Source organism: Gopherus flavomarginatus, chromosome 18 (genome assembly GCF_025201925.1).
Source record: "Gopherus flavomarginatus isolate rGopFla2 chromosome 18, rGopFla2.mat.asm, whole genome shotgun sequence".
NCBI lineage: Eukaryota > Metazoa > Chordata > Testudines > Testudinidae > Gopherus > Gopherus flavomarginatus.
In genome coordinates, this window is record NC_066634.1 from 16,880,254 (window position 1) to 16,891,796 (window position 11,543).

General features: G+C 44.3%; 1 protein-coding gene across 1 annotated transcript; it reads left to right on the top strand.

Moving 5' to 3' along the window:
• The first annotated feature begins 1,318 nt into the window (after positions 1-1,318).
• LOC127036949 (zinc finger protein 239-like) lies at positions 1,319-8,098 on the top strand. The gene is made up of 3 exons (XM_050928235.1): positions 1,319-1,322; positions 3,679-3,765; positions 7,160-8,098. The coding sequence occupies exons 1-3, from the start codon at positions 1,319-1,321 to the stop codon at positions 7,978-7,980; spliced, it is 912 nt and encodes a 303-aa protein (XP_050784192.1). The 3' UTR covers positions 7,981-8,098.
• Positions 8,099-11,543: the final 3,445 nt, after the last annotated feature.

Here is an 11,543-nt window from a genome sequence, read left to right on the forward strand (position 1 = left end):
CTCTCACTGTCTCTGAACCTCTCTGTCAGCAAGAAGCAGTGCCAGGGATTCTTGCCCTGTGTCTTGAGTCTACGATTTCTGGGACATGAATTTACTTTCTCTGTATTTTAGGAGAGTCTTGGAAATTGAATGTCTGACATTAACCGCTGTGCAATCTGGAGTGTAGAACAGCTGTGTGACTCAGTTACCAAGCTGGGGTGACTTTTACCCTGCTTTACTGTGAGAGCAGCCACTCCTGGGGCAGGTAACACAGTCTCCAGCATGTAACTTGCTCCCAGCTACACAGTATTGAGTGCTGCTAGTCAGTGACTCACAAATTCCACTGCGCAACAAGAGAACCCTAGAAAATTCTCTGGTCCCAGACTTTCCCCCAGAAATGTGCATCTTGCACTGTCCAGCACACTACTGAACAATGCAAGCTCATACAAAGTCTGTCATTTCATCAGTGGAAAATGACATCTAGGGCTATCCATACTTTTTTCCTTTAATAACTTTCCTGATTCCCACATAGTAACTTTAAAGCTGTTTGAACTGTTTACTGCACTGATATCCCTCAGCTTTCCCAGATAAGTGGCCCATTTTTACACTTTGCCCTGTTTTGAGGTGGATCGATTTGTCCGTTCTATTAACTCTATTTTCCCATAAGTAATTCTAGTGTAGCCTTCCTATCAGGAGCCAGAGAGCATCACATTTATAGCATTCCTCCATTGCAAAGTTATTGTTAGTGTCACCAGTGATTCAGATTGTATCATTTCCTGTTGATCTCGTGTTGCTCTGGGTTGTGCTGAAGAACAGTTATATTGGGAACTTTTCAAATTATATGTAAAAGAAGAGGAGCAGGGTTGGAAAAAGTGTCATTTCAGCCTCTGACACTGGAAGGATTAAAATTGTGGTGGTGAAGCAGCACCTTGTGCTCAGGTTCTGGGATGTCCTTATCTGTAAATAATTCAAACATTGCTTATAAGCAGTTCAATTTGTGATACACGTACCCATTTCCGTTTTTATTTTTTTAAATGCAGCATACCAGTGGGCTAAGGTGATCCACCATGGCTTAAGGGCATATCCATTTTGATTCTAGTGCGTGACCCCTTTCCCCCATTTTAAGGTTCTCTTTTTTAATATTTTGTAATAGTGTGGCAGCCACGGCCGTGTTATTAGCTGCCAAACATTCATTTGGTTTTTAACAAAAGGCTATGGTTCATTAGGGAAACACAGGGCTGGGGCTGTGAGGGCCTTCTGTTGAAGCAGAGTTAAAGCAGAGTCCTGCTCTTTTCCCCATTCCCATTTTGTCTTTTTTTTTTTTAAATCAGTTTCCACAATGGGTGAGTTATTTTAGCATATTTATAGATGTAGTCTAAGAAAATTGAATCCTCCTAGCAGTATTCTTAAAGCATGGGCGTCGGTAGGGGCCAGCATTTCTACGAGTGCCCTTACCTTCCTCTCATCTACTTGTCTCCTGTCTTGTCCTTTGATTTGACTTCTTTGTGCTGCAATTTTTGGGTAGTTATTTTCTTCTTTTATCAGGTAATTTGCATTAAGACACTTTTTGGCTTGCTTTTGGATTTAAAGCCATTAGCCGTTTAGAAACTCTGTCTTAAAAGGCACACAGTCAACTTCCACCAGAATTTTGATTTCACTTTTCACTCCTGCTTCTAAAACACACAACGATCTGAAAAAGAAAAACACAACCTATTGTGGCTTCCTCTGGAGACCTAATAGGATTTTAATTAAGTAGTATGGTATGTGTTTGCATTTCTTTTACCCTTCTTTAATATACACTGCACATATTGTGGGGACAATGCACATTCCTTCCATAGTTTAATTTCTATAACATTAGCCATTTTTTTTTACCTAAAGGTGTAACTTTCTTTTATACTCAGTTTTTATATACTCTTATCAAAGCGACAGTTTTATTACACAGAGCCACCCTAAGGCTCAGTGTGGGGCGCTCTGTGTGTGTGTGTGTGTGTATATATATATATATATATATATATATATATATATATATATATATATATATAAAAATCACACTGTTTTTACAAAAACTTCCAAGTTTTTACCCCCATTCTCCTGGTTTTAACTGTCCTGCTGCAGCCATGACTTTGGTCTTTTATAAAGATATTGAACTTATAAAGCATTAAGGTATCTTAAGGGTTAAACGCTAAATACCAAAAAAACCCAACACTAGTTACCTGTGTCTGGCAAAAAGTTTCTCCGTTTTGCAACTTTGAATGAAAGATTCAAATGGATTTTAGCAGTATTATTTAAAAACAGAACCAATTCATCTTAAACCTGCAAAACAAGAATTTTACAAACGCAAATGTTGCTTTAGGTTCTAAACACTCCACATAGTTACACAATATATTTATACACACTTTTTTCCTTAACCTTCCTTACACTGCTTTTTAATTTTTACACAGCTGTACATAGACTACATTAGTGGGCAGTTATGTTCCAATAGAAACCCCTTGTGTTCTTTTAGCAAACTTGAAATCATTTGACTGAACAATTTAGTCAGATTTTCTCTTTGCCTGGCTTATTTACTGACCTTCCTTTGGAAAAGGGCTCAGTTTCGCTTCAGAATGCTGCAAAGAAATCAAGAGTTCTCTTTCTATAACTTCTTTTTAACTTTTTACAACATTCAACTGCTTAACTCCCTCCAGCCTCTGCAGAGGGAACTTTTCACTCTCTTTGAATTCACTTGCTTATCTCCAGAGGTGAAAGTAAGCTGGTCCGGTCCGGCATACCGGCAAGAGCCAGTATGCTGTGCTGGACCGCACCGGCTTCTGTGGGGATTCAAAGGGCTCTGGGCTGCCAGCGGCTGCAGGCAGCCAGAGCCCTTTGAATCTCAGCTATGGCTCTGGCGACAGGGCTGGGGCCAGGATTTAAAGGGCTCAGGGCTCCCCTCAGCGGCAGGAGCTCTGGGCCCACAAAGCTCGGGGTTCCTCGTGGCCGGAGCCCTGAGCCCTTTAATTTGCCCCTGAGCTCTGGGAGGCTCCCAGTCACCTTTTCAGCTGGGAACCCCTGGTTGATTTAAAGGTCCTGGTTCTCCTAGCCACAGCTGGTGCCCCAGGGCCTTTAACTCTGGAGAGGCCACGCCCCCCTCAGGACTCCGACAGTACCAGTAAGTCCTGTAAGTTACTTTCACCCCTGCTTATCTCCCCAAATGACACCTTCATCAACTCAGATTTCACCATTCCAAGCATGGTTCTAAGGATCTGAATTCCCCATGGCCTATACATACTTCTTTTTTTTTTCTTTTGCCACCATACCCTCAGGGCTTCCAACCTGCTTTCCAATTTTTTTATTTGTTGCCTACCTGCTTGTCAGGGCCCAACCCTGCTTTCCTTGCTGAACTATCCCTTTTCATGGACACAGGTTTTGTTCCACGAGCAATTTAGCTAGGAGGGTGGGCTCCTCAACCAGCCCCCACCTCTCCTGATCCCTTTCTTCAGTCATTTCCTGTAAAATTGTGAAATCCTCACAGTATCATTGACACAAAAATATTACACTGCCGAAACTCCTATAGCCTTTAGAGTTTAGTTTAACAGAGTGTAGCAGCATCGAGACTTACCACCGCGACGCCTCCTGCTGGTCAGTCTGGGAATTAGCTCTCAGCAGCCATGAAGTGCCCTCTGTGCTTGGTGTCTCGCCCGTTGTCTGCTCTGCTGGTTTCAGACCCATGTTGCTCCCTGCCCAGCGGCATCCACTTCAGGACACTGCCCTCTGGCAATGCCCACTACTCCATTCTCACCCCCTTCCGGGGTAGGGGGAGAGGAGAGGAGGAGATAACAGTCCTTCAGCTTGCAGCTGCTTTGATGGCCAACCACAACCCCAAAGTCTGGCCCCTCCCCTCAGGCATGCTGCAGTCTGTCTCTGCCTGAACATATTGTTTTATTTATTTTACCTTTATAACTTTTCCATGCCCATGCTCATGCTGGTACTTATAAAACAGAAAAGTCTCTACCCACTAAAAATAAGTCTGCCTGACAGAGCTGGAGGGGGAAAGGCTAAGTCCCCTATCCTTCTGCTCGATCCTGCTACAACCGAGAATGTATTCACCTATGCAATTTTCTCTGGACAGACAGATAGGAGTGAGGACTCTAACCCTCCCCTTTATGGCCCAGCACTTCTCGGACTGGGGGTCAGGTGTGGCAGGTTTGTAGACATTTTGGTGGTGCTCAGAATCTGTCCCCCAGACTCCACCTCCCACCTATCAATGGCTCTGGGAGGGAGTTTGGGTGGTGGGAGGAGGTCCTGGGCTCAAGCAGGGGATTGGGGTGGAGGACAGGAAACAGGTTGGGCTTTGGAAGGGAGTTAGGGTGGGGGAGGGGGTCTATGGTGCAGGCTCTGGGATGGAGTTTGGGTGCTGGGGGCAGGCTCTGGGGGTGCAGGAGGGGTTGAGGGGTGCAGGATCTAGGATTGAGTTTGGATGCAGGGAGAGGGTGGGTGTGGGAAGGGGGTTGGTGTGCAGGCACTGGGTTGGAGTTTGGCTGTTGGGTGCAGGCTCCAGGCTGGGGAAGGGGGTGGGGTGCAGAAGGGGGTGATGGGTGCAGGCTCTGGAAGGGAGTTTGTGGACAGGAGGGAGTGCATAGGGAGGGGGTGCAGGTTCTGGAATGGAGTTTAGGTGTAGGCTCTGGGCTTGGGCAAGGGATGGGAGTGTAAGAGGGGGTGAGTGGCTCTGGGGGGGAGTTTGGGGGCAAGAGGAGATGTGTGGGAACGGAGTAGGGGTGCAGGCTCTGTGATGGAGTTTGGGTTCTGTGTGCAGGCTCCAGGATGGGGCTAGGGATGCAGGAGGGAATAAGAGATGCAGACGTTGGGACTGAGTTTGAGTGCAGGGTGGGGGGTGGAGGGAGGAGTGCAGCCTCTGGGAGGAAGTTTGAGGGGCAAAGGGGGGGGTACAAGCTTTTAGGGGGGAGTGGAGTGCTGCAGGGTTCCTAGGCAGGGCAGGCCAGGAGTCTCCATGTGCTGCTACGCCCAGGCACTGCCCCCGCAGCTTCCCATTGGCTGCAGGGGCACTTGGATCAGGACATAGCCTCCCTCCACCGCCCAGGGGATTTAGGGAGGAGCCGGCAGACCCGTAGAGTGAACAGGGAGGAAGCCACTCAACTGTGCTGCACTGCCAGTGGTGAATTGGGGCTCCGGGCTGTTTTAAATGGCCCAAAGGATGCATTGACGGGACCCAGGGGCAGAAGATGGGGCTGAGGGAGATACCCAGCCCCAAAAATTGCTGAAGACGGGCCCTGGGCCAGACATATTCCTGGTGCCCAGGCACCATGGGCCCATAGGGCTCTCCACCCATGCTGGGGTCGTATATACCGAGACAGTTTATATATATTTTATCTGCATAGTTTTCCCCCACAGACAGGTCGGAGCTAGGACTCTAATCCTTCCCCTATTGCCTGGATCTTCTACAGCTGAGGCTGTGCACACCTGAGTGATTGATCACATTATACATATGGTATATACCTTTTAGCAATATTTAGCAGTATGTTAAACAACCACAGTCCATGTCTTCACCCTTTTGCAATTTTCCATCAAAAATCTTATGCTTATAAGAAGCACACGGGATCTTTTTCAGGGGAAAGTCAATATGCTGCATTTATTGAAGATACAACAATTAGTATTTCCATTCGGTAACATCACACACAAACACACGGTCCCGCCACTGTATGTTATAGTTGCCACTCCAGAATCCGGATCAATCTAGCGGCCAGCTAGGTTGATCACGGGTAGGGAGGAACCGGGTTCTGTTGGTCGTGACACGATGCTTTGGGCAAGTCTTGGCAGGCCGAACCCAGAGTTTAATGGCAAGGCACCTTGTTTATATACTGATTTTCCTTAATTGAGACCAATGAGTTTTGCACCGTCGTATTGTAATCAATTGTTGTTTGACGAGTGCTTATTTTCTTAAATTGTCCTTCTCATCCTTTATCTTGTTCATTCATCAAGTTCCTCAGGGAGTTCTCCCAGGCTGGTTTTGTTCACAGCTGTCTTGTCCCCACTGATAGATGCCTGTCTCATCTTTAGAGTCCTCAATCTGCCCTCCTCTGACATTTCACTAGGGATGTGTTGCAGCCTGCTGGAGCCCTTGCGTTAGTCTCCGGTTCCTCTCTTGTACGTCTGGTTCAATGATGGCCTTCACACTTATCTCTTAACACACACATCCCTCATTCACACACAAACCAGAATTAATTTACACACAACATTTTGAGCAGGAACATCAAATTGCAAATGCAAAAGAAAACAATCATGGCATTCTATTACTTATTTTAAAGTACTAATCTTCAACAAATTGGCGACCCTTGAAGATCTGGTACTTCCTTGAAATCAGTCCAGACACAGATTCTGGCTGAAGTGCCAACAGGCACAGATACATTAGGCCATTCCTTTCTTTACTCAAAAAGGGGGACTGGCAGGATATGATCAGATCATACACTGATACAGAGGTAGGCAACCTATGGCACGTGTGCCAAAGGTGGCACGAGAGCTGATGTTCAGTGGCACTCTCACTGCCCAGGTCCTGGCCACCGGTCCGGGGGGCTCTGCAGTTTAGTTTAATTTTAAATGAAGCTTTTAAAACATTTTAAAAACCTTATTTACTTTACATACAACAATAGTTTAGTTGTAAATTATAGCCTTATAGAAAGAGACCTTCTAAAAAATGTTAAAATGTATTACTGGCACATGAAACCTTAAATTAGAGTGAATAAATGAAGATTCGGCACAGCACTTCTGTAAGGTTGCCGACCCCTGCACTAATACATTTAATACATGCTACATTCTTATTCTTTGTCCTTCATTCTAAATCAGATAAAACATAAAATCCTACTTCTACATTTGGGGGAAGAATCAGTTCCTGATTTTTATTTGAACTCTATCCTGAACTTTTTATGGTTTGGTCTTCCCTTTCCATCCCTGTTTGAGGTTTCTGTCTCTATCACAGCAGGTGATGCAATGATATGTGAGAAAGAGAAGCAGAATTCTCAGCAGAAAAATGTTGAGCACGTGGATAAACACAGGGAATTATCACAAAGGTTGGAAAGGAATGTGTCCAGGAGTCATGAGCAGGGACAATCATGTGAGATTCAGCACAGACCAGAAAGAGAGCAGGGAAACCAGCCAGGAGAGAAAGTGGGTAAGTGTATTTCATGTCAAGGAACTCAGAAAGACCTCAAGGAAACCACAACCCAGCAGGAAATCCTTACGGGAAAGAGAAAAAATACATGCACTGAGTGTGGAGAAAACGTGTGTAACTGTTCAGCCCTTACAAAGCATCAGCAACTGCTCACAGGAGAGAGGCCCTATGAATGCAGTGAGTGTGGGAAAACCTTCAATCACCGATCACGCCTTGCTAGGCATCAGACAATCCACACAGGGGAGAGGCCCTATGAATGCAGTGAATGTGGGAAAAGCTTCAACTACAGCTCAGACCTTTCTGACCATCAGAGAATGCACACAGGGGAGAGGCCCTATGAATGCAGTGAGTGTGGGAAAAACTTTACTCAAAGATCAGGTCTTTTTCAACATCAGACAGTCCACACAGGGAAGAGGCCCTATGAATGCCGAGAATGTGGGAAAAGCTTCACTAACAGCTCAGCCCTCTCTGAACATCTGAGTATCCACACAGGGGAGAAGCCCTATGAATGCAGTGAGTGTGGGAAACGCTTCAATAGAAGCTCAGTCCTTTCTGAACATCAGAGAATCCACACAGGGGAAAGGCCCTATGAATGCAGTGAGTGTGGGAAACGCTTCAATAGCAGCTCAACCCTTTCTCACCATCGGAGAATCCACACAGGGGAAAGTCCCTATAAATGCATTGAGTGTGGGAAACACTTCACTACCAGCTCAAGCCTTATTAGGCATCAGAGAATCCACACAGGAGAAAGGCCCTATGAATGCAGAGTGTGTGGGCAACGCTTCACTACAGACTCAGCCCTTTTTCAACATCAGAGAATCCACACAGGAGAGGCCCTATGAATGCAGTGAGTGTGGGGATACCTTCTGTTGGCACTCAGCCCATGTTAACCATCAGAGACTCTGCAAGGGAGATCAGCACCACAAAAACCTCTAGGGCTTATCCATACTTTTTTCTTTAATACTTCTGATTCCCACATACTGACTTTTAAAGCTGTTTGAACTGTTTTCTGCACCATTATCCCTCAACTTGTCCAGATGAGTGACCGATTTTTGCTTTTTGCTGTTTGGCCTGTTTTGAAGTGGACTCATTTGTCCTTTCTATCAACTCCAGTATCCCATGACTATTTCAAGTGTGCCCTTCCTATCCGGAAAGAGGGAGCATCACATTTATACCATTCCTTCTATTGCAAAGTTATTGTTACAATCTGTATCATTGTTGACTTTATCATTTCCAGTTGATCTCATGTTGCTCTGGGTTGTGCTGAAGAGCAGTTATATTGAGAACTTTCCAAATTATATTTAAATGAACAGGGGCAGGGGGAAAAGGGGTCATTTCAGCCTCTGTGACACTGGAAGGGGATGGGGTGACTCAGAGATTCCCTCCTTCCCCATCACTACAGAACTGATACCCTTTTTCTGAGCCATGCAGAGTTTATCTTCATCACATTCTGCCCATCCACTTCTCAGTGTCCTGTGAGGAACAGTTCTCAGCTGTCTGTGGTTGGAGATGATGCTTTCACTTTTTTAATCCTAAATCAGAGTCATTGTGACTGGAGATAAGTGTCAAAGACCTGGAAGGGGAATTCAAATGGATCCCAAACACAGTGTGATCATTTGGAGTAAAAATTGCAGGTTCCATCTGTTGGTAAAGCCACTTCTGTCAAGGTGTCTGTCCCCATCACCTCCCTGGCCCAATTATTTGGATGCTTGGATAGTAAAAATGTTGTCAATAACATAACTGACTATTGAGACAGTGCTGAGTGAAGCAGGTTTGAATGAATCAGAGGAGAATGTGATGGGAGAATCTCTTGTCCCGATTCTGAATAATCAGATGTAACCTGCTCCAGAATTTGACTTGACACTTTCGTTGTCATGTATTCTCTCTCTCCTGAAGGCTGTTTCATCACCCAATTAGATATTGTTCAGTTTGATAGGATGTAGCTCAGATTTGTACGAGAATTTAAGACAAATGACCATTTACTAAACTCATCATTTTTCACTTCAGTTTTGCTTTTCCTCCATCCCTCCATGATGACATGGGGAAAGTTCAAGTGCAGTTCTGTCAACAGGAGCGAACTCTCCAATTTACTGGGCATGCTAACAAAGAAACAGCAGTCATTTTAAATCTCCACTCAGAAAAGGTGAACCACATCAGAACCTCAGCTAATTGGAGGAAGTGCATATGATCATGTGTAGTTCAGTTGTTGAAGACAATATTGTCTCAGATGATCTGGGGAGAGAATTCCACATTGGGTGATTTTGAAGTAGGTAAAATGCACATGTATTTGGTTCCTAAAGCATTTATAACCGAGGCCCTACAGAAGATTTCTCCTAACTTACCGTATATTATGGGAGCTGCTGTCCTTCATGACACAGATGTTGAGGAAATAGAAGTGAGGGTTTAGTTGAATTTATCCTGTGTAGGTGCTAAAAATGTGTATAAAACGAAATCAGTGTTGTAAGTCTAATAGTTGCAGAAAAATAGTTATTTTCTAATAGGATCTCCAGCGTTGGTAAGTAACAGATTCTAATCTAGCCGTGTATCCAGTCCCTTGCCTGGACCTGTGCCACCAAATTAAAAAAAAAAGCTGAGCATGTTTTTGGGAAGCTGTTCTTTTTTAACACTGCTGATATTGTTGAGTGGTTTTGTAAAAGTTTCTACTGCAGAGAACTGTAAATTTACCCTAACCAAGACCAAGGATTTGGAAAGAATTGGAGTTGAAAGAGAACTCACTCACTTCTTTGTTTCATCCTCAATAAAGGAAGATATGGTGACCAATGACCCAATAACTAGGAGAGGAGCTGGCCTTTCTATTATCGCAGGGTATGACTGTGTAGCTCAGTGCTTCTGTGACAAAAGCTCATTGATGCCAATTGGCAAAGGGGTCACTTATTCACAAGCAACTCCTGTCTCAGATCTTTCAGACTTGCCACACCTAATACTGATTTTATTCTATTTATTCAGGAAGCATAGCAGTGAGACCTCTGCTGAAAATAGCTTGTAAATTATTGATACTCTTATTCACTGTGAGAAGTGTGTATGAGTCCTATTGAAGGAGTAATGTAAGTACATGGTAAAATATGTCCATCTGGTATTGTAATGAAAGTGAGTCACCCCAATCATTGGTCTTGGTGGGGACGTCCCATTCATGTGGGAGGGAATTGTCACATGTCTCTTGCTAGCCAGTTATGCGATGTGTTGCTCAATTGTCAACCTATACACCAACCCAGAAAAGCCAATGGAAATCTATCAAAGACAAACAAGCGACATCGAAATCCTGTGGAAGTGACAGGACAATATGACAATGAGTAGATCGTCCTTTCTGTGCATAAAGACAAAAGACTGATTCAGTTTATAAGAGGGTGGAGAAAAACACTCTGGGTCCATTCACCAAGGAGATCCCTAACAACCAGTGGTGCTTCATGAAAGGCACGGTCGCGGCTCCTAGGGACTAGTGACCACTGCAATATACTGAAGTGTGAGGTGAGAATCTGCTTAGATAGGAAAGGTAACCACTAAAAAGTGTAGGTTGTGTTTTTTTCTGTTTCAATGTCCATTTCTTTGTAAGTACTCAAGTGCCGTGTGTGATACAGGAGCTGTCATAAACAGATGGTTAAGGGTTAATGCCTCTTTTACTTGTAAAGGGTTAAAAAGTTCACCTAGCCTAGCTAACACCTGACCAGAGGAACCAATGGAGGAACGAGATGTGGAGGGACCTTTTTCCTTTGTTTTAGAGTTTTCAGTTTTCAGCCGGAGTAAAAAAAGATCAAGGAAACAGCCTCTTATCAGAGTAATAAGTTTTAGAAAGGAATAAATAGGTTTATGTTTATTTCTTTGTAATCTGTTTTATGCAAATTAAGGGAATTATCAAAAATTGAGTATTTGGGTATTTTTTCTTAACTTGTGCCCAGGGGAACATCTTCTGTGTTTTGAATCTGTTGTCTGTGAAAGTAGCTGGTATGCTAATCTTTCCCAGAGGGTTTTTCTTTTACGTTTCTTTTCTGTAATTAAAAGCCTTTTTCTGAATACCTGATTGATTTTTTTCCTTGTTTTTAGATTCAAGGGGATTGGGTCTGGACTCACCAGGGATTGGAGGGGGGATGATTAATTTCTCCTTGTTTTAAGTTCCAAGGGGTTTGGATCTGTGTTCACTATGGAATTGGTGAAGTCCCTCAAGGCTCCCCAGGGAGGAGAAAGCTTTGGGGGACAAGGAGTGCTCCAGACACTGGAATTCTGGATGGTGGCAGAGATGCCAGATCTAAGCTAGTGATTAAGCTTAGAAGTGTCCATGCAGGTCCCCACATCTGTACCCTAAAGTTCAGAGTGGGGAAGGAACCTTGACAGGAGCAATGGTCTACAGTAAAACTGGTAACCTGGGATATACCGGTGTTTCGGGAAGGGA